The 23,842-nt window shown below is 34.6% G+C and overlaps 2 protein-coding genes and 1 long non-coding RNA gene across 7 annotated transcripts in view; 1 reads left to right on the top strand and 2 right to left on the bottom strand.

The window, feature by feature from the left end:
* Positions 1 to 7,316, bottom strand: part of LOC143253418 (NAD(+) hydrolase sarm1-like) — a 60,067-nt gene extending 52,751 nt beyond the window's left edge. The window contains exons 1-3 of one of the 5 annotated variants that reach the window (XM_076507276.1): positions 7,206 to 7,287; positions 6,019 to 6,163; positions 3,769 to 4,047 (exon numbers count right to left, since the gene is read on the bottom strand). Coding sequence is in view for 1 of the 5 variants with exons in the window: in XM_076507275.1 (XP_076363390.1) it covers positions 1,413 to 1,460 (48 nt within the window). In the remaining 4 variants the exon portion in view is untranslated. Of the gene's footprint in view, positions 1 to 1,412; positions 1,784 to 3,768; positions 4,048 to 4,803; positions 4,943 to 6,018; positions 6,164 to 6,850; positions 7,115 to 7,205 lie in introns of those variants that run through there. The other 4 variants (XM_076507278.1, XM_076507277.1, XM_076507279.1 and 1 more) reach the window with 4 other exon arrangements.
* A 9,126-nt stretch (positions 7,317 to 16,442) lies between these two features.
* On the top strand, positions 16,443 to 18,102 carry LOC143253417 (uncharacterized). Its single transcript, XR_013029567.1, has 2 exons — positions 16,443 to 16,740; positions 17,564 to 18,102. It is a non-coding gene; the product is annotated as an uncharacterized LOC143253417 (long non-coding RNA).
* A 2,289-nt stretch (positions 18,103 to 20,391) lies between these two features.
* The window catches only part of LOC143253415 (amyloid protein-binding protein 2-like), a 34,243-nt gene continuing 30,792 nt past the window's right edge, over positions 20,392 to 23,842 (bottom strand). Inside the window, exon 5 of the mRNA XM_076507270.1 lies at positions 20,392 to 21,103. Coding sequence (XP_076363385.1) covers positions 21,038 to 21,103 — 66 coding nt within the window. The 3' untranslated portion in view covers positions 20,392 to 21,037. The remainder of the gene's footprint in view (positions 21,104 to 23,842) is intronic.

Raw genomic sequence — 23,842 nt, 5'->3', positions numbered from 1 at the left:
TATATTTTCCCGTTTCTTATTTTCATCTTTCGAAGCTCTACTTAAATAAGTGGTTGAGTCTAACAACGCAAAATGCATATTTTTTCGTTATGTTCATTGGCCTTAAGATTTTGGCCAGCAGTGTATTTTCTTAGAAGGGGCGTATGTCTAAACCAGAAACATAAACCAAGTAATTTTACCTTAAGAAGCGCTTAAAACAACAGTTTCTTTCATAAGAACTAGGGGTTTATTCGTATTTATCACAAATAATTACTGCTCATAAAAGTTGTTCAACTTCTATTGTGATGTGATAAACATTGAAATCTCATCACTAAGTGACGCGAGGATCAGACGAAAATGAAAACAATCAGACAAAATATTAAAATTGTTCAGTTAATAAACACGTTTGATTGGTTTCTTTTATTTTGTCTTTCAACATATTTTGAATTACAATTCCTTCGAATTATAGCAGTGAAACGTTATAATTGTTCGTTGTTTGTTTCATTGCTACAAAAGAAACACATAAGTTGGACTAAAAGGTGGACAATCCATGAACTTCTTGTGTACACGTCACAGGAGTTAACATTTTAAACAAGTTAACGTTTATATTTTAAATTAATCATCGTCAATTTTTTAAACCAATTAACATTAATGCTTTAAACCAGTTAACATTCTGCCAGTGAGTAAGGATTTTCAGCTTGTTCTACTCATTGGAAAAATGATGACGTAGGACGAACATCTTGTAAGTTTATTCTTATACAGTAATACAAAAATTACATTGGATAGATACCCTACCGAACATCCTGAAAACGTATTATTATATAATAATGTAAAGATTACATTGGATGCGTGGCCTACCGAATATCCTGTAACTTTATTCCTATGTATTTGTTTCTTTATTTGTTTGCTTTGAATTTCGCGCAAAGCTACACGAGGACTATCTGTGCTAGCCGTCCCTAATTTAGCATTGTAAGACTAGAGGGAAGGCAGCTAGTCATCACCACCCACCGCCAACTCTTGGGCTACTCTTTTACCAACGAATAGTGGGATTGACCGTCACATTATAACGCCCCCACGGCTGGGAGGGCGAGCATGTTTGGCGCGATCGAGATGCGAACCCGCGACCCTCAGATTACGAGTCGCACGCCTTAACACGCTTGGCCATGCCGAGCCCAATATTCCTATGTAATATTGCAAAAGTCACATTGGATGCGTACTCTACCGAACATCCTATAAGTTTATTCTTATATAGTATTACAAATATCGTAATGAAGAAATACTTGTTCGAGTCGGTTCCCTTGTGTTTAAACATACAATTAACTTAACATCTCTTCTATGCTGGCCATCATAATTTTCAATCATTCATACAAAAACAAATCTCAACACTTTGATAGTAATAAACTCGGAAATTTACATCACTTCCTATTTCCTACCTTGTAAGAAGAAGGTGGCAAAATAATGGTAGTTTCCCAGTGGGTCATGACATAAATTTTCTTTGTCTTTTAACTCCAACTGAAAAGGGTACTTAACTCGTAAATACTTATCCAACTTAAGCAAGCAATGGGAAAGGCGATGGGTCTATAGAAGCTTATAGAATACAAGCAAGTTAACCCAAGTCCGAATTATGAGTTGCGATATTTCTCCTCCCTGTATTGTAACTGACTGTCGCTCGATGAGGTTTAACTTGTACTTGTTAGCAGTTATAATGCCTTTTACAGGTTTGTAACTCCGAGCACACACACACATATATATAAAGATAGATATACACCGCACTGATGGAAGTTTGACGTCATACGAGCTGGTCTGCTATCTATTTTAGACTAAGTGACTCAGATTATTTTGGGGAAGACATCGCTCCTTTCCTTCGAAGTCCTTAGCTGTTCGTCATTCCACTTGAGCCAATAATAAAGCACAGCAAACTATCCTGCCAGGAACTGGATTCTTCACGATAAACCCGCTAGTTTTCACAGTTCATAAGTAAAATAATAATGGTGTCAGGAGTGGCAATTTACCTGCTAGCAAATAAACTATGGTAACAATAATTTATATTCTTCACCACACACTGTCTTCATCATTGTTGAAAATGCAACAATTTAACATAATGAAATCACAGCTTGAAAAGAAACAACAAATAACAGTTGATACCTGTCGTGGCCTGTAGTAAGGACGCTCGATTCTAACGGAATCTGCGGGTCGTGGTTTCGAATCCCGTCATCGAACATGCTCATTCTTTCAGCTATATGAGTGTTGTAATGTCACGTTCAATCCCACTTTTTGTTGGTAAATAGTAGGCAAAGGGTTCACGGAGGGTGGTGTTGAGTAATTGCCTTCCTTCTATTATGTCGCTTCTAAATTAGGGACAGCTAGTGTGGCTGTCCCTACCGCAGATTTGCGTAAAATTTAACAAACAAACAAAACTAAACCATTCCGGATTTCAAATTGTATTTTTCTATCTGCGTTTGTCTCAGTTTACGTATTTCTGCAGCATGGTTTATTTACGTCGCAAATGTTATAGCGATTAGTTTATAATGCTTCGCCACCCTTTGTATTTAAACTGTAACATACAGTTACGTTCAAATAATGCCACAAATGCGTGTGTATGTTAAATCTCGAATTACTTTTTAACAGTTCTATGTTCTATAGTTTAACAATGTGTGAGTTCTATTGTTGAAATGATAAAATGTTCGTGCTCGAATTCTCTTAATTATATAATAAATACTTAATAATTTGATTTTATATCAAGAGCAGAAACAATATAATAATTAATATTACGTTTATTAAGAACTTTCAAAATGGCCGGTCCATAGCGGCTCCTGAAAAGTTTTAGTGGAGTGGTTAGACAGACATACCAAGTTTCAACAAATATTGGACATTTAACAAAAGAAAAATGGGACGACGTTTTGGCTACTGTAATATGTGGACAGTGTAAGTCTATATTTGCCGGCATGGTCAGGTGATTAGGGCACTCCACTCATAATATGAGGGTCGCGGGTTTGAATCCCCGTCACATCAGACATGCTCGCCCTCCCAGCCGTGGGGGCGTATAATGTGACGGTCAATCCCACTAGTCGTTGGTAAAAGAGTAGCCCAAGAGTTGGCGGTGGGTGGTGATGACTAGCTGCCTTCCCTCTAGTCTTACACTGCTAAATTAGGGACGGCTAGCACAGATAGCCCTCGAGTAGCTTTGTGCAAAATTCCAAAACAAACAAACAATAAACCTATTTGTTGGCGTGTCGGTCTGCAGATAGAAGAGCCCACAGTTTAAATAGCAATGTCTCTCAACATGATTCGCATTTTGAGCTGTGTTTGTGTCAGAAAAATGAGGCTAGTGGCTGCCTACCTTCGCTCTAGTTAATAATTCAAAAGTAGTGACAGATATGTCTGTGGATTATAGGATTCTCTGATCCGACTGTTTTGCCCACGTGCACTTAACATAACTTTCATGTTGTAAATTCCAGTTTTAATGTTTCGAATAACGAAAAGTAAAAAGGTGAAACTGAAAATAAATGCATAATTATTTACGAATTTATTTTACCAAATATAATCATTGAATATTATTTAAATACATTACTTACAAACCCTCATAAGTTTATCGTTTTAGTTTTTTTTATATTTCGTATCTAACGAGAAAGTGTCAAGCTTGTTAGAGAAGTTACGTTCATCGTGAACAGACAGTTATTAGAAAACAACATGTCGTTGTTATTCAGTTTCAGAAAAACCGCGGCGCCACGCGGCAAAACCAGAAAACAAACCATTGATTCACATTATCATGAAATACTAAACTTTTACCTAGAATCACACTCGTGTGTGTACTCATCAGGGCCAGCGTGGGAAAAGGATGGGGAGGGGGGACGAATCCACTTTCCATGAATCCTGTAGCAAAACACCACTACGCCTTGAGGTGTAGATCATCGTTCGCCAACAGTCATCCTAAGAAGTGGTTGTACTAAAGGAGAAGACCGATCGCGAACAGGAAACTCTGGAGTTATCCATCACGACTAGCTGTCCCCACTTCCGGTCTTTTTTTTTCTCCTAGTTTGGCTGTAAGAAGTTGCACGTGGATGATAGCTACAAGGAGAAAAGTGAAACATATTTTTAATCGATCCACGTTATACCTTATATAGACACGATGAAAATTTATGGCTCAAGAATTACTAATACGTGTATTATTTTTTAACTGGACAACTGGTCCAAGCAAACCCTTGAACTGCTCCTAGATTTCTGTTCTTAAGAATTTTAGCATACTTGGTTCACTCGTATTAAACACCATTGCTTTAAATATTTTCAAATAATATGGGCTACTTGCGGTCAGTCCACGATGGCACTGTAAGCTTGTAAATTTACAGCTGCCTCACCAGCATGAAGAACATGGATATGAAGAAAGAAAATAATTATCCCATTATTTTTAATATCGAATAAAGTTTTTAGAAGAAACTTTCCCACTTCACCACTGGACGAATCAAAAGTGAAGTTATTTTATCTATAGTTATTACGAATCAGATTTATTTAAATGTAATAATTATTTTACCTATATTTATTACTCAGTGATGTCGAGAAAAATATGTATGTAAAAACGAGCCGTTTTTACATATATATAGTTATTACTAACCAGCTTTATTAAAAGTATAACTATTTTACCTATCGTTAAGACTAACCAGATTCATTAAAAGTGTAATTATTTTACCTATAGTTAAGAGTAACCAAATTTAATAAAATTGCAATTATTTTACCTATATTTATTACTAGCCTGATTTATTAAAAGTGTAATTGTTTTACCTATCGTTAAGACTAACCAGATTTATTTAAGTGTATTAATTATTTTACCTCCTGGCCCGGCATGACTAGGTGGCTAAGGTACTCTACTCGTAATTCGAGGGTCGCAGGTTCGAATACCCATCACATCGAACATGCTCGCCCTTTCAACCGTGGGGGCACTATAATGTGACGGCCAATCTCACTATTCGTTGGTAAAAGAGTAGCCCAAGGGTTGGTGGTGGGTGGTGATGACTAGCTGCCTTCCCTCCGCTAAATTAGGAACGGCTAGCGCAGATAGCCTTGGTGTAGCTTCGCGCGAAATTCAAAAACAAACAAAACATATTTTACCTCCAATTGTCACTAGTCAGATTTTCAAAGCATAATTACTTTAATACATAAACCGAAATATAATGGTTTTGTTACTTGAAAAAAATGTTCATCGCCGAAGTTTAATGTTGTTTTTACGAAATTCCACAGTTTATCTTCCAACACTAACACTATATCGCTCTACAGTTAGACAATGCCGTCTTATTCCATCATTAAACACTGTTTCACTTCAACAATAGATCCCCTTTTCACCCCACCATTAAACACCGTTTCACTTCAACAATAAAGACCCTTATTACTCCATCATTAAAACAATGCTCACGTTCCACTATTTGACATTCTCCCCGCTCAACCATCAGACACTTTTTCATTTCAGAATTATACCATATCCCCACTCCACTGTGAGGCTCCATCGTTTAACCCTGTGACCCGTCGGGGCAGCAACAAAATTAAACAATCATAATTTTTGTAAATATAAATAAACGTTCACGTGATCCATAAGAAGTTGTAAACTTGCAAAAACAATCACTGAATGTCGTGTGCATTAGTTCTGACAAATAAATAAAAATATATTTCATTTGATCGCAGCTGAAAATGTTAACCTTTTAATTAAAACGTTTAAAAAATACAGTTTAAGCACACATCCATTGACTTATCTCGTAAAACAGAATCATTACTGAATCTTATTTATAGTAATTATTACAGCTAGCCTAGATTGAAACAAACTTTTCTAAATACACAATACGATTTTAAACCTGACTCTCAAGTCTCTAGGCCTACGTTATAATCAACTAAACGACTGGCCTACCGAGTTAGGACAATTTCAGTTCTAGTTACGTACTACGTATAATTTTTAACTAAGTAAATGGTCTACTGACAGTTCCAATAACGTGTTAGGCATAACTTTTAACAAACTAAAAGCTTAACCTACCAAGTTATAACAATTTAAGTTCTCACTTGATTGGTTAGTAAGGACAAACTTCTGCAGGACACTTCAACTGCGTCAGTTGGCTTATAACGTTCAAAGCATGTTAATCGTCATTTTCTAATTTTCAGTGATTTATTCAAAACTATCTTGAAGGTAGCAAACAGTCATGTGAAACTGGAAATATTTTGAATAAGTAAAAGTTGATTCTTTTGGAATACTTAAATCTATAGTTGAGTCTGTCATTCTTTAGACTTAGTCAATTTATTTCTTAGCATTAGCACATCAGCATCTACGTTTATGAAAGATTTTAAAATATTTCACTGGATACCCACATATAATGGCTTTAAAGTATAAATTGTAACCCTGAATACGTTTACACAAAGTCAAACGTACAGAAAAGTGATCGCCCTGTATAAAAATAAAAAATGTATATGTCAAAGAAATGATGTGTAACTGCAGATACAAGCAGCAGCCAAACGTTTAACAGACGTTTATATATATATATACGATTCACTTTGATTTTCCCACCATTAATCAGTGTAATGCTGTCATTGATAGACATATTGCTTGAAGGAAATGCCACAGCAATCTCAAGTATTAATGAACTCGCCATATCGAACAGGGCTTTCAATGTTCTCATTCTGAATGCAAACACTCACACCTGGAAAAGTTTAGAGCTCCAATACCACGCACTGAGCCAATATGAAACATCGCCTTCATCCACAATATTAAGGTTATGGCTACGATAGAGAACCTTTCAACCCAAAAAGGTATTATGATAAAGTTAGGCAAATCGCTTGGAACTATAGTAAATATTATAGGATATAAAGCCGAATGTGGCTCACAAAATGAGATATTTACCTGGGAATCAGTGTTTGTTACCATAAGAAAGATAACTAGAAAAGAACTGTAATTACGGCAATTCCACTTAACCATATTTTTTGTCAAATCTGTGGAACGTTTCCAACGGACTTTTTTATCTTGAATCTGCTTAAACATGGTGAAAGGGAAACGTATTATGATGGTATTCTGAGATACATTGAAAACCTCAGTGTCAGGTAACAGTGCTTAATCATGGTTACCGGACTAAGCACGATCAGCGACGTAGGAAGTAGTTCCAAGGACAGAACTAAACATATAATCCAGTTCTTATGAAGCATGATTAACACCCTAAAATGTCAATACTGTTAGAGAAGTGAGTCTAATTTTCTCTTACCATTCTAAGAGTATGCTTGCTTGTAACATTTCAAAACAATGATCAGGAATATAGCGATTTGAAGAACTGAGAGACTTATAATCGACAGTCACCTGCGTTGTCACGTTTAATAATTTCCTGGAGAAGGTTCAGAAAATATATTCTAGATAGAACCTACCTTCTGTATAGAATGCCTTATTTGGTTCCTTCTTACAGCAGGAATGTTGAGAACACGAGTTACGCATGACTGGGGATGTCACTGATGAAGAAATATGGTTTATGAATACATAATGCATCATTAAATATACACGGCATTAACTAAGTGCATTTTTATTATCCTCTCTTGAAATATTCTTTATGCACATATAATATTCATAAAGGAAAAACAACATGTGAAAAAACACCTTGCATAACAATATCCTCTTAAGCCGTCTCTTCAATACGTAAGGATAAACATAGGCTATATTCAATATTTTTCAATGTGAATATAAGTTAGAAATATTTCACTTTAAGTTCTAGTTACTTTTATTCAGTGAAAAATGAAGAAAAACGAGACTTATAGTACACTATATTATTAATGTTTTGTCTCGATCACAGAGTGCAGCACCAAAGCTTTTCTTAAGGAACCTGAACACGTGGAGGCAGCGTGGCTCACTGTTTTTGCGTTTTGGATTTGTAGTTGGATGGCTGTGAGTTCAAGGCTTGCTTGTGACATACTGCTGTGTTCTTCATCCCGAGTGTTTTAATCTTCCCAGCTGTTTAATGAGCACCAGCTGTTAACTGGAAGATAGACTGTCATTCCGTCCATAGAGCCTATGAAACCCGGTGTTCAGCGCCGGATCCCAAGTGAGGTCTTACTCCTGGCAAAGGAAAGATTTGACCTGAAAAAGTCTGTTGGCCATAAAAATAAGATCTAGTCAAAACATTTCACACTCTTTCTATTTCAAATGTTGGGAAGCTTTGCAAAGTGAAAAGTTTAGATAGAATGAACAAATTATCTAAAATACAAACAATCTGTCTTAATAAAAAATAAAAAAAACTTTGGTTGTGTATTGCGTTTGATTCAATTCTTTGGTTATTGTCTTGGGTTTACTTGGAGAGTGGCCCGGCATGGCCAAGCGCGTTAAGGCGTGCGACTCGTAATCCGAGGGTCGCGGGTTTGCATCCCCGTCGTGTCAAACATGCTCGCCCTTTCAGCCGTGGGGGTGTTATAATGTGACGGTCAATCCCACTATTCGTTGGTAAAAGAGTAGCCCAAGAGTTGGCGGTGGGTGGTGATGACTATCTGCCTTCCCTCTAGTCTTACACTGCAAAATGAAGGACGGCTAGCACAGATAGCCCTCGAGTAGCTTTGTGCGAAATTCAAAAACAAAAAACAAAATACTTGGAGAGTTGGACATAATTCACAAACTACTATAAAAAGTTGCATCTATAGCTGTTTGCGTGCTTGTTTGTTTGACAAAACCACATTCGGTTATCTGCCGTGCCTCCTCCCCACAGAGAATCGAACCCCAGATTTTAGCATTGTAAGTAATTCGACATATTTTGAAAGCTATGTTCGAGTTTGTTTCTTTGTTGTTAAGCGCAAGGCTACACAATAGGCTATTAGTACTGTGCCTTCAACAGGTATCGATAGTTGAATTTTAGCATAGTAATCCCAGAAACTTACCAATGGAATAGTGGTAGAAGGGAGCTGTGTTGTTATTTGTGTTATTTTATTTGTATCTATACTTCCATATACCAGAACTCCAGCTACACATTGTTAAGCCTCGAAATTACAGTAAGGATCTAATTTCCTGTTTTAAACATGACAAGTTAAAGCATCAACACCGGGAATAAACTTTAATATTTTCTCTTTCTTGTATAACGTAACTAAAGATGGTGGTTTAGATCAAGGAATCATTATCATTATGCTATAATGATGATGTGTTATATGCGACATATATGTTTTTCTATGTGTACATAAGCATTCATCACTCAGAGTTGGTTGGGTCCGTTACCGTATTTTTTGTTTGATAACTAGAAACTATCCAACGTTGGACATCAGCTATTTTGTTTTAGGGTTTTTATTTGAAGAAAGGGAGTATAAAGAACCCCTGAAATAATGCAAAGTTTCCCTTCTATCTTAAATAAGCTTTTGACTTTCAACCTGAAGACAAAAGTGCTTAATAAGTTAGTTAATTTTTATCTTCCAAAAAGAACAATTTGCAATTAGCATCATAAATGGATTAATAATAACAGAAAGAAGGAATGGGAAATTTTATTAACATTGTCCTTTACATGCAGTTTGCGCTTAATGAATAGGTACCATCAACGAATACGAACAAAACATTGTTTTAAAAACATACCTCGAATTATCTGATTTGTACCAATCTAAAAGCGAGACTTAGTGGCTGAAAACTTCACCTGAAGTCTCACGATTTACTCAGTCTAGAACTAAAAAGAATCAGACTTCGGTTGGATTGTGTTCACCTGTAAATTAAAATTTGAAACATTCTCAGAAACTCGAGAACGATTTAAACGCAGAAAGTGAATTTCTGGTTATCGTTTTTAAGTTACAAAAATAGATGATTTATTAAAGCTTGTTTGTCCCTGTCACCACCAGAAGGATATATTTGAACCCAGTAAGGGGTCGTTATCCTATTTCGTAAGTTTTATTTGTATGTATATATATATATATATATTTAAAATTAACATTTCCAGTAAACAAGACTGGTTTTAACAATAACTCATTTTAACATTTTAACACTAAAGGAAATATCCAAAAATAGCTATAGATAAGAAAAAGGGGGGAGGGGAGAGTTTAACAGCTCGCGTGCTGAGCTGTATGTCAAAAGATCTGAGGTACAAAACCGGTGAAGAACCTGGGTTCATTATAAAAGTGAAAGTATATTACTTTATTCCACACAAAGCCAAGCAAGGCTTTTTTGATGGCATGTTCTGCTGGCTAGTTGCTTTCCTTCTTTCTAGTCCTTAGTTCAAAATATGGGACTGCTAGACCCTAGGAATCTTTGACTTGGCCGTTAAATCCATGTGTGTATAAAATGCAGTTCTGGTTTAAAAAAACAACAGATAAGGAAAATGAAGCGCACTTTGTCACTGAGTTTGTTTTGTCCAATTTTATAGCCACATTAAACAAATCCACGGAGGCGGTGTATATTTTTACTTGATAACACACTTATGCAATTTTTCCAGCATGTCTTCCAACAAATATAACGAATTCCAATAGGAGGCTATTAGAGCCCACAAGTTAGAGATTCAAATGGTTTAGAACTGGAATTTTTTATACATAACAAATCTCAGAAAGAAAAATCGTAACAAATGTTTGCACATAGTCGCCCTTGTAGGTATGATGATGCATTATTCCGATTATGAAGATCTTATTGACACATCTATCCAACAAAATTCACTCTGGAAACAAATAAAAATATCTGGAATTAAATATCACCTTAATCAACATATCTGGAGTTAAGTATCGCCTGAATCAATATATCTGGAGTTAAGTATCACCTGAATCAATATATCTGGAGTTAAGTATCACCTTAATCAATATATCTGGAGTTAAGTATCACCTGAATCAACATATCTGGAGTTAAGTATCACCTGAATCAATATATCTGGAGTTAAGTATCACCTTAATCAATATATCTGGAGTTAAGTATCACCTGAATCAATATATCTGGAGATAAGTATCACCTTAATCAATATATCTGGAGTTAAGTATCACCTGAATCAATATATCTGGAGTTAAGTATCACCTTAATCAATATATCTGGAGTTAAGTATCACCTAGACTCGGCATGGCCAGGTGGGTTAAGGCGTTCGACTCGTAATGTGAGAGTCGCGGGTTCGCATCCCCGTCACACCAAACATGCTCGCCCTTTCGGCCGCAGGGGCGTTATAATGTGCGGTCAATCCTACTATTCGTTGGTAAAAGAGTAGCCCAAGAGTTGGCGGTGGATAGTGGTGACTAGTTGCCTTTCTTCTTGTCTTACACTGCTAAATTAGGGATGGTTAGCGCAGATAGCCCTCGTATAGCTTTGCGCGAAATAAAAAAAACAAAACAAACAATACGTATCACCTTAATCAACGTACCTGGAGTTAAGTATCACCTTAATCAGAATAAATAGAATTAAATATCACCTAAATCAACGTATCTCTGTTAACTTCAGTGTTTTTATGTGGCAGAGGTTAAGGTTGAAGTACCTATGTTAAAGACATCTCTTAGACGTTAGACACTTTGTGTTTTTGTATTAAGTTTTAAACTGTTGAATTCTTGTTACAGATATTTGTTGTACGATTCAATTTGTCATTTAATTTCTTATTATTGTTTTTTATTTACATAAACAGTAGTTTTTGACTATATTCTATGGAGTGTTCTGATAATTGCTTCCACACCTAAGCAGTAGCATGTGTCATAGATTTATCCTGTGTGAGCTGTTTAATGAATCGCAAGATATTTTGAGGGTCAGTTATAATAAGTTATTTTTGAACACTTTTATAATAATGTTAAATTGTTCAAGGAACACTAAATCTGCAACAGTAGGTGAAGCTAATAATTCGTGTTTGTGTGTTTTGTAACTAATGTATAATTTATTACACTACTTTAATATTTCTTTCGATAACAGTATTGGTTTAAATAATGCATTTAATGTTACTATTTTAAATTTTATTTCTTATACTTTTATTATAGAAATTGTTTTGCGTTGTTACCTTAATATATTTATTTTAAAATAACCTAACTTTCCTAAACTGATCAAACCTTGTGAGGTATTATTTGGTTTACGGACGAAAACCATATTAAGAGCGAGGCTACCCTGCTGATGAAACAATGCATTCTGATCTCTATCAGTAAATCAAGAGAAGTGTATTGAATTAGTTAATAGCTTTACCAGGTTATTTTGTTATAGTTTCTTTCTCAGTAGGCGGCTTTTCTGACAGGAAATTAATATCAAGGTTCTGTGGAAGTAAAGCTCTTTAAAAGGATAAACCAAAGTTTTATAAGAAACAATTAATTGTATTACGTAACTTTATGGAACCAAGTCTAAGAAAAACAAATCAAAGTGCAAAAGTACAAATGAATTATGTGTTGTGAAGCTATGTAATAAAGTAGCACCTACAAGTCAACTTCTGGTATTGTAACACAATAAGGTAAGGGTATATACACGTTTGTTTTTATTAACCAAAACGAAGTTTTTTTTACTATCGTTCCAATGATAGTTGTCTTTGTCGTAGTGAGACAATTCTCTATAAGCATCAACCAATGGGAAACGAAACTTTCTGTTGCACAGAAAACGAGCTTCTGAGAACATGTATGTGGTGAAAACGATATGAACAACAAATTACGTTGTGATATTTACTAGAACGTCCTTACTTATGCGGAAAATTAAAGCGCATGCTTCATGTGAGGTGTTGCTGATTAAACTGCAGTCTTTGTCAAACAGTTCCTCTATATTTATTCACTGTGAGTAACTTACAGCCATCTTTTGTAGCTGGAAAAGTCTCGCGGGAGAGTAAGTGGAACACGGGATTTAGATGTCAGAATCCCAGTCTTTCTGAGAAATCGGGCTTTTTGCAGATCGATCTCGAGATATTACAGTTCGGCGCATCACGTCATAGTTAGTGAAACTGCACAGAATAAAATATGCTTTAATTCACAATTTTAATTAAACGCCCTTTTTCTTTAGTATTTGATATTATCATGTTCGTAAACTATGACAGAACCCATTTTGAAATACTGCGTTCATTGTGTACATACATATAGCTTAGAATAAACGGAAAATTTCCATTTCCATAAACTACACATCTAAGTAAATAATAATATAGATGAAATTATATCTACTATTACCCATAAATAATATCAACGACTGAGCATGCGCAGTATAAACGAATAGTTTGTTGGGTTTTCTTTTTTCCATTTCAGTCATGCAAGATGTTTACTAGTTTTTTTGGATATTCCTTTCTATTTATAATACTCTCCTATTACAACGTAGAGAGATAAAACTTACTAGTAAAGATTATCTCCTTTAGTTATAAATGAATGTATGAAAATGTTTAATTAACTCGAACCGTCTCCGTAGAAAGTAAAAGAATGATATAAGTTTAATATCCTTCCTGAACTTACGGACTCGCTAAGCTAAATTTTGAGATTTCATTTCTCGCGTTGAGCACAACTAATGTAGCTTTGCTCTAAAGACCAACCAACCAACAAAACCCTAACCAGTAAACGTGAATATTTTGATATAATAACAATGAATATATCATAAAACGGTAACTGAGAAGTTTATTAAAAGTGGAGTGTTACCCCCAAAAAACTCGTCCTTCATAAAATGTCGAGTAACTATCATTTATCGTCTTAGCTACAAAAATAAATAACAATAATAACTAAAATTACGACTTTACAATAAAAACGAATATAGGAATGAACTTTTCTAGAAAGAACCAAGTTAGAACCTGGGGTAACATATGAGCTTTTCTAAAAAGAACCAAGTTAAAACCCAAAAACCTTTATTCGAGTTTTCCCTTCATGGATATTTAGGTGAGAGTATAAAACTAGTGGTTCCAAATTTTCTTGCCCTGAACCCTCCCCCCCTTCGCCTGCACGCTATACACATTCTCTCCGCCCTTTTCCCTTGCCATACATTTCTTCAGTGTATGAACTACAGTGTAAAAATGACTAAAATAGTCTTACCTCACAGGGTGCGAGGCCTGTTGGACCCCTTGGTATATTTGTTGTACCGAAAAGAACCAGGTCTGGCATGGCCAGGTGGTTATGGCATGCAACTCGTAAATTCGAGGGTTGCAGGTTCGAATCCCTATCGAACCAAACATTCTCGCTCTTTCAGCCGTGGGGGCGTTATAATGTTATGGGCAATCTCACTGTTCGTTGGTGATAGGGTAGCCCAAGTGTTGGCGGTGGGTGGTGATGAGTAGCTGCCTTTCCTCTTGTCTTACACTCCTAAATTAGGAACGGCTATTGCAGATTGCCCTAGTGTAGCTTTGCACGAAATTCAAAAACAAGCAAAGAAACCGAAGGAAACCACTGTGACAAGTGAGAGACTCAACAACGACAACTCATGCAGAAAAATATCAAGCCGACACTTTCGAGTTATTTGCATTATTACATGAGAATAATAAGTGACACATAAAGTTATGAAATTCAACTTGAAAATAATTTATTTAATTAACTATCTAAATAATCCAAAACCAGTAACAGTAATAAATGTAATAAAATTGACATTAAAAGATTTGTATGAGCTCTGTGATTTTACTTGATTTTATGGTCTGGTAACGTATGGATCTACTGGGATTTGACTAATTTTTTAAATATTTTCATACACTGTTTCATTATCTCAGGTTTTGTTAGGATTGGTATTGCCCGTTGTAAATTTGAATTGCATTGACTGGATATACAACTGTATGGTTGTTATTATGTGAGAAAAATGGAATTTCTAATCTGAACAGTACCTTATGTGCACGCAGGCTAAACTGTCAGGTAAGAGTCCATGAGGGCTTTGTAATAGTCATTTCTAATTTTGAACTACTGACCAGAGAGAAGGCGGTCAGGACGCAATACCAATCGTCACACAGGCTTTGTCCGGCTCCTTGAACTAAACAACGGAACTGATTGTCACTTCCCTAAAATGCCCACAGCTGAAAGTGCCGAACATGTATGTTAGTATCATGTCTTGAACCACAGACATCTCGATCCGCAATCCGAGATGTTTGTTCTCGCGGCCAATATTTATATCGTTTTTTTTTTTTTTTTTTTCCAACTATCGTAAGCATAAATTAGGCTTAATAGCCGTAGAGATATATTATAGAAATAATTCATTTAAAAATTACAAATTAGATTATGATGTTTTTATATTCAATTTTTTATTTCATTTAATTTGAGATGTGGGCCTGACATGGACAGGTGGTGAGGGTACTCGACTCGTAATCTGAGGGTTGGGAATTCGAATCCCTATCCCACCAAACATGCTCGCCTTTTCAGCTGTGGAGGAGTTATAATAAGGGGTGAATTCCAGTACTTGTTGGTAAGAGTAGCTCAAGAGATGGTGGTGGGTGCTGATGATTAGTTGCCTTCCTTCTTACTTTATCACTTCACAATTAGGAACGGCTAACGCTGATAGCCCTCTTGTAGCTTTGCGCGAAATTCAAATCAAAGTAACTTTAAAATGTGAATGTTCGAGACAGAATGCTCTCCCATAAGCGCTCTAGTTGGAGAACAGATATTATAACAATATTTCAAACGAAACTCTAATAAGAAAACCTAATTTATTTACATGGTATTATTTACCCTACACTAATAAAATATACATTTTGTATTCAGTGTCCACATGACGATGAAGAAACAATGTATAAAACACAGCGAGATTTGTTATTATTCCATAGTTAATGCGACATGGCCTGATGATTAGGTCGCTCGACTCGCACTCTGTGGGTCGAAGGTTTGAATCTCGCCACCGAACATGCTCACCCTTTAAATCATGGGCGGGTTATAATGTGATGGTCAATATCGTTTTACGTTTGTAATGTGTGTATGTTTTTTATAGCAAAGCCATATCGGGTTATCTGCTGAGCCCACCGAGAGAAATCGAGAACCCCTGATTTTAGCGTTGTAAATTCGTGGACATACCACTGTACTAGTGGGGGGCTTTTCGTTGGTAAAGAGCAGCCCCAGAGTTGACTGTGAGTGGTGTTGACTAGGTGCCTTCCTTCTTGTCTTATAACATCAAAATTAGGGACTACTAGCGTAGATAACCCTCGAGTAGCTTTGTGCGAAATTTAACAAGCAAACAAGCTGTAATTAGGGTGAACTTGTTTACGAAAACCATCGTTCTCCGAAGATGACATGGGAATAAAACACATTTTACTGTACTTTAAAAAGTTTTAGATAGATGTTCGTTGTCTATAGGCGATTTCAAGAAAACATAAATATTTATGAAATATCATATTCCATTACTTTATTATTTTTATATTACTTCGTCAAATTGCAACACAGCCGTCATACATTTAAAAGTGCAAAATCAGGTCTCTCAATTAAAGTTGTTCTAGTGAATTAGGTGCAAAAAAAAAACTGCCATTTCTACAGAGGATAAGTTAATAAGAAAGTTATCACTACGCGATGACTTTCAAATTACCCAACGTCTTCATTTCAAGCCGAAACAAAAACAGAAAAAAAACAAAAAACGTTTGTGGTTGAAAAGCAGTTGGAGTGGGTCTGATGGCTTCCTCATGTTAGGACAGTGGTGCCCTCAAAAGTTTGTTCACACAGTGACTCACACTGTTGTTGTTCTAGATTAAGAGTTAGTAATGATTGCTAACAGTTGAATATTATTGGTCAGTATTCCAGTAGGTTTCAATAAAAGAACGGACTCGCTCACACTCTTCAAGGTTTTCGTCGTGAATTTGAAGCTACATTTCCGAGACTATTATTTTATTAGCTAGTACGCTTGATAAACTGATTAAATTTACTGCATCAAGACAAAGACTGGTAAAGATGAGCAGAGAAAACCCTTTTTACACAGTGGCTGTAGTGCTTCTTCTTTTGGTATGTATTACTATACTTCTAAACTTTGTTCAAAGGTTAAAAGCATCACTTTCAAAGTAAACCGTTAATATTTAAAAAACAACAACTGGTGAGCTGTTTATAATGGTTACAATACTTTTAGTTAAATGCGATCTCTAACAGAATAGCCTCATTGTTTATGGTATACGTTGTTCCCTCTAAATCTATCAGTTCAAAAACTAGAACTCCTATGTGCGACAGTTCTTGTGTATAGCTTTGTGAAATATTCCGAAACAAAGAAACAGTCTAATCGTTACATTTAATTAGAACTTAATGTAACACATTAGATATGTCCGATACTACATAAAGAAACATTAATTCAGAATGAATTTTGAATGGCAAACTGCTTTACATGTACTTAATTATAAATTTCGTTGTATAATTATAGATACCTAAAAATACAACAATTGCACATTGAATAAATTAACTTTAAGTTCCTGATCTTTGTTAAAGAATAACATGTTGAAGAAATTAGAAATAGAATAAAAATGACGAGAATTTTTTTCTAGTCTAAAAAAGACAATGTTGACACATCATTGGTTTCTTCTCTTTAACCTATGAGTTTTTATCACAGTTTTATGTCATCTGGTAATAACACTAAACTCCGAAACAAGTTATTTAATTTTTATTTCCCATAAATATATATTAGGATTAGATAGTAACAGGATTTGAGAAAGTGATAGATTACGATTACTTGTTATTGTTTTCTTACCTTTCTTGATTAAAGTTTACACAAACAGGTTAGTTTATTATTCATAAAACTTTCCCTCTTCACAGTTTATAATCTTATGCGTCATTAACATAGGGTTTTCTTCATCCATGGACGTATGTTTATGGGAAGGACAATGGACAAGTTTCGAGTCAGCTTCGAAACGAAGTAGCTCAGAAAACCAAACTCTCTGAGCTTTACACTAGTGAAATTCGGCGAAGTTGCCAGAGTGAGCCAGGGTGCAGATGGCTGTGCATCAGATTCAACCGTTGCCTTTGTGTTTGTGGTGCGAAATTGAGATTGAATAACACCATCAAGAGTGGACAACCTCACCAGCTGTGAAGAACCTGGCCACATCCTCTTCAGTTGTCCATTTAATGTTCAATTAGCACCATTCAAAACTAACAACATTTAATGAAAAACAGCTATTCCATTGGATAGATAAGATTTCGATATGTATATAAATAACGTTTTCACTTCCATACGAATCTTAAGTCATTATAACACTTTGCTGTTTATCTTTTAAGAATTATATTCATTTTAGCACGTTGTCATTTATGGCTTTAGCTCAATGTTTATCTATATTTGTTTGTATTGATTTTGAACCATTAAATAGATGTTACATTTATACCCAATCCACATTGGCTTACTTATATTTTAGTGTATTTCAGCTCTGTTTAAAATCTATATACGATGACTCATATTACGTCTACTACTGAAACACCCAACACAGCATGTGACGTAGGAGTTCGTGGGAGATCTATTGTTGTTGTTTTTTTTAGTCAAATTTTTGTTTTTATTTTAAACCAGTACTTACAATATCTGACTGAAGATCGACTTAAGAGCTAATTATATTCGTTAGAGCAATGTAAAAATCACTCAATTAATTTTAGAAATAATTAACACCACCATTTAGTTAACACTGTCTTGTGTAAGTACAACCAAAGCTACTTTAACTCCATCTAAACAATAGATCTCGTTAGCTCTTCAATATAACACAATGTAATTACTCAGGTATAATTAACACTGATATATAACGGCACTTAATCCTTCAGGTACGATAAACTATACTACGAAAAAAACAGTACTTTGCCAATCAGATTACTAACGTCACGATGATATACATCATTACGAAACACGGCATAACTGTGATTAACGTATCGGAAAGCTATGCCTCTAAACACGTTCTGTACTTTTAGCTGTGGACGTGTTATAAAATAAGAGTAAATTCAGTTATTCAGCTAAGAGACCTAGATTCCTAATTCAACTAATTAGATATGATTAACATTATTATGGAACTCAGTTTTTCAAATCTTATATAACCAACACCACTGTTGTAGCATCAGTAATTAAATAGGTACAACCAACACCGAGTTCTGGTAGCACTTAATTAACAAAATATAATCAATATCGTTAGTTAAATAATTTAATTAACATACTGCAATCAATATGTCTTTGTAGGTCAAGTTTCTAAATATGACATAATCAACATCAGCGGGTAACAATATATTTGGCCCGGCATGGCCAAGCGCGTAAGGCGTGCGACTCGTAATCCGAGGGTCGCGGGTTCGCGCCTGCGTCGCGCTAATGATGCTCGCCCTCCCAGCCGTGGGGGCGTATAATGTGACGGTCAATCCCACTATTCGTTGATAATCGTTGGCGGTGGGTGGTGATGACTAGCTGCCTTCCCTCTAGTCTTACACTGCTAAATTAGGGACGGCTAGCACAGATAGCCCTCGAGTAGCTTTGTGCGAAATTCCAAAACAAACAAACAAACAATATATTTTAATCAAATACAAACAACAGTACAGCCAATGATGGCGTATAACATAACTTTAAAAAACAAATATATATAAATAACATGGCACAGAAGGTAATAACTTTCCATCAGTCACAGTTCTCCACATTTATTTATGCAACATCATGTAATTTTATTAAATAAAATTAGTTCGGAATTAAAATACGAGTAGAAATAATAGAAACTTATACGCAACATTCTCAGTACAGTCAAAAACACCACGTAACATAACGCATTAATTCTGACGATGACCGAAGAAGGTCTAAACGTTGTTCGCTCTTCTATGTAAAATATTTTCTCAACCCAAACGAGCCGTTTTTGCATATATATTTCTCTACAAGTGGGTTTTCTCGACATCACTGAGTTTAGACTTTTTTTAAAAATTATTTTTAATATATCTGACGAGCATGAAAATGTGGTTACAAAGTATTGTGAGATCTCCAGATAACTGGCAGACTTAATATTTGATGAACAAATCCATTGTTTGAGTTATAATATCGAGTCCCTGTAAATCAATATTCCCTGGAGCAGCGGGTTTGAGTTTTTCAAAACGATACACTTCTAGAATTGTTGCCAAGTTCTACTTTTATTGAGTTGTTAAACTTTGCTACTTAGAAATATAATTTCAATTTTAACAACAGTATTTATGACCAAACTGATGGTGTTGCTATGGTCCCAAGATTAGCCCTTATTTCATGTTCTAGTGAAAACAATGGTTGAATAAGTGTTCAGAGAATTTAATCTGTTGGTTTTAGATATGCTGATGATAACTGTGTTATTTTTAAGAGCACAGAGAACATGAAATTGTTATCGGAGTATATGAATAAGCAGTGTCATTATATCAGGTTTCTAGAGAAAAAGACCAAAATGTGTATTTGTTTTTCAGATATTAGTATCAAACACCTTTGGTAATAATTTAGAAATAGGAACATATAAGTTATTGTACACAGAATTATACAGTCATGTTGACAGCTCTGTACTTAGTGTAATATAAATAAAATAAATATCTATTTTGTAGAACTTGATATATCACCAGCGACTATCAGTATTTATACAAAACAATAGATGGTGCTAAAATGGATTTTATCTGTCAATACTCTAAAGAAAGGTGTATCCAAGGGGCCTGCTGTCCTGAAAATCAAGGCATATTGATAACATTATTTTTCAGCTTTTATATAGAATACTCATTTTGTATAGTTTAATTTAAATATTAAACTTCTATAAATGCTATTACATTTCATTTGCTTTAATGGCTATTTATTTAAAAACTTAGATCAATTTCATATTTTTAATTTAAAAATTCTTTGACCCCTGAGTGGAAAACTTGGTTGTGCCTTTGATTGTAAAATGGAGTGTATACCCCTCATAAAGTGATTTATTATGTTCCAAAACTACTGTTTTACATCTCTCATTTATAGTTAGGTTTTGAGAAATAAAAAACAAAAAAATGTTGAAATTATGGTATCTACAAATTTCAGTGTCTGTAGCTTTAAAATCAGTGTTGACAATGAAAAACCTTTTAAAGATATACAACAAAAGTAATAAATTTTAATGCTGTTACATGTTTACTGATATGTATTAGATTATGGGGGATCAACCACACATCGTTTACAACTTTTTAAAAATAATGTCTGTAGCCAGTGCTGGTAGTTCATCAAACTTACACAGATGTCTAGAACTGGAATACCATACAGTTGTGGATGAAAATATTCCAGTATAATGTGTAGTTATCACAAGCAAGATTTAACAATTAGCATAACATATAACAATGTTTAGGGAAAACAAGGGTCCATCTGTTGGTCCATCTTAGCTGTTCCATCCACTAAGCCAAACTGAAACTATTAAAATAAAAAAAATTAAAGCTAGCATTTATCATTCATATACATCTATCAATTTTTTTTCTTTTAAACTGCTTCTACAACATGCAAATGCAATCCATTCCATATGTCAACCACCCTCTTTGAAAGATACAATTATCTTAGCTGAAGACAGGTTCTACCTTGCCTAAATCTATATTTGTTTTCTAGTTCTATAATTCTTACTGTTAAGTATGAAAAATGTTGACCCATCACCATTATCAATTCCGTTTACAATCTTAAACACTTCAATCAGGTCTCTTCTTTTTTCAATAGAAAACAATTTTAGGGGTCTTAATATCTCCTCATATGGCAATCCCTCTATCCCAAGTACCATTTTGGTAACCCTTTTCTGAATCATTTCTAACAATTCATTGTCTTCCCTAAGGTAAGGAGCCCAGAACTGGACATTTCAAATGTGGTCTAATCAGTGACCTACACAATGAAATTATAACCTCTTTAGAATTGTATTCAACTTTAGCCATCACAAAACACACACCAAAGTTGCATTGTTTAACAGGTAATGCTAAGCATTAGCATGCGACTTATGTACAAATATTTAACATGTGATTAATTATACAACATTAAATTTTTTAAGGGTTAGTGTGCTTGTACAAGATTAACAGTACTGTTTTCATTAAAAAAAATTCCTTCTTTCCTTACCATTTAAGAGTTTCACTATATTTTGGTTTCAGTACTGTCTTACACAGTGGAATTCATTAAGGTATTCTTCTTATGGAGTCATAACTGTTTGTCTGTTTGTGAATTTCGAACAAAGCTACACAAGGGCTATCTGCATTAGCCATCCCTAATTTAGTAGTATAAGACTAGAGGGAAGACAGCTAATCACCACCAACACTTGGGCTACTCTTTTACAAATGAATAGCAGGACTGACTGTCACATTATAATGTCCCTATGGCTGAAAGGGAAAAAATGTTTGGGAGTGACAGGGATTCAAACATGTAACCCTCAGATTACGAGTTGAGTGTCTTAATCACCTGGCTATGCTGAACCCAAGTTACAACTGAATGTTAGTTAAACATTGAGAATATTATCCAAATATTTTTTTTTCTTAATTCCTTTCTAGAAATCTCAGTTTGAAATAAAATTTAGAACTAAATTGGAATCACTTTCACTTGTTTCTCCACCATTTGCATCCTTCAAGTATGTCTTCAGTTACTGTTTCTTCATGGTCACTTTTTGTTTTTTTTAAAAGAGGCACCCATTAGTTACAATTCTACAGCTATGGTACATGAATTAGGACTAGTTGTAATGTATGTATACAGAGTACTGTGAAATAGGACCAGCTATAATGCATGTACCCAAAATAATGTGAATAAGGACTCTAGTTATAATGTACATATACAAAACATTGTGAATTAGAACTTACAATTTGTGAATGGACTAGCTATAATGTATCTACTATTTATACACAATACTTTATAGTAAATATTATTTTGGTTGAACCAATACTTCTGCAGTTGTCTTCTGCAATACTCATTTATTAGGACAGGTGTTTTCATTTATACTTAGAATACTGTTGTTCTAAAACCAACAGATTTTATCATATTTCCTATAACTATTCTTTGCTTGAAGAAATATATGAGTATCATGTGTTAGAAAGCATTAAAAACACTGACAGACTGTAAGTAACAGAAAACTATTTCTATGGAAAAGTTATGAATTATCTATTTCCTCCAGTGTGTCAAGATTTTACCATGAATGAAACCAGAACGTATTCTTCAAATTAACTTTTCAACATCAGCTGTACAAATACTGTATCAATATTTTATAACGTAGTTAAATACAATTGGCCAAGTTTTAACACAATCTTGTCAAAAAAAAAAAAGTTGTTTTTTACCATATTAAATGAGTATGCATTTATAGAAGGGTGAACAGTTAATGACTGTGAAATCATTTCTTCATCAAAAGTAATTATTATCACATCGTATATTCTGATGTGATAATAATAAATAATACGATTAAGTAAGGAAATTTTAACTTTGTCTCAACAATCATGTATTTTGCTTATTATCAATCTTTTGGTGGTCCAGTCTATTTACAAGAAAGGTTTTCAGTGGTGTTTCAAGAATGAGTCTACTTTTAAAGGTTTTTTTTTTCCCAAATGATTAGAGATTACTCAAAGGCTTAATAGAGATATCCTAGTACCACAGGTGGTACTGTTTTAGAGTGAGGCTGCATTCTTAAATTAAGATGACTTTTATAACTTCATGGTCATTGATTTTTGGTTCTATGTTTAAAGAAAAATTGTTTTTAAAAGATGCACTTTGTAAACTTGGGAGGATTTTTTATTATTTTCAGTGAATCTAGTTTCCAATTTTTTGCAGTATAGTATACAAGACAGTTATTTCTCATAATTATGTCTCCACGGAGAGGTGTACTGTATTTCAAGATGGCTGGTATGGGTATTAAAACTTTTATTAAAATAAATTAGAAAACAATGTTTCACCTTCTTAGGTGTCTCAGGCCTTCAGGTTAAGAAAAACAGTTTTAATACCCATACTAGCCATCTTGAGATACATTTTTACTTCACGTGGGTTCCTCACAATCATGAGAGAGATATAGTTTTTCTGTTGTTTCACCTTCTTCCAAACCCTTTTCAGTCGATTGCTATACCTACATATCTTGACAGATTATCTTGAAACTTGGTAGGGTCATACTTTGGTCCAGTATGTCCAGTAAGTATTTTCATTTTTTTT

This window comes from Tachypleus tridentatus, chromosome 6 (genome assembly GCF_004210375.1).
Source record: "Tachypleus tridentatus isolate NWPU-2018 chromosome 6, ASM421037v1, whole genome shotgun sequence".
NCBI classification, from domain to species: Eukaryota; Metazoa; Arthropoda; class Merostomata; order Xiphosura; family Limulidae; genus Tachypleus; species Tachypleus tridentatus.
This window is presented reverse-complemented; position numbering and strand designations above follow the sequence as displayed.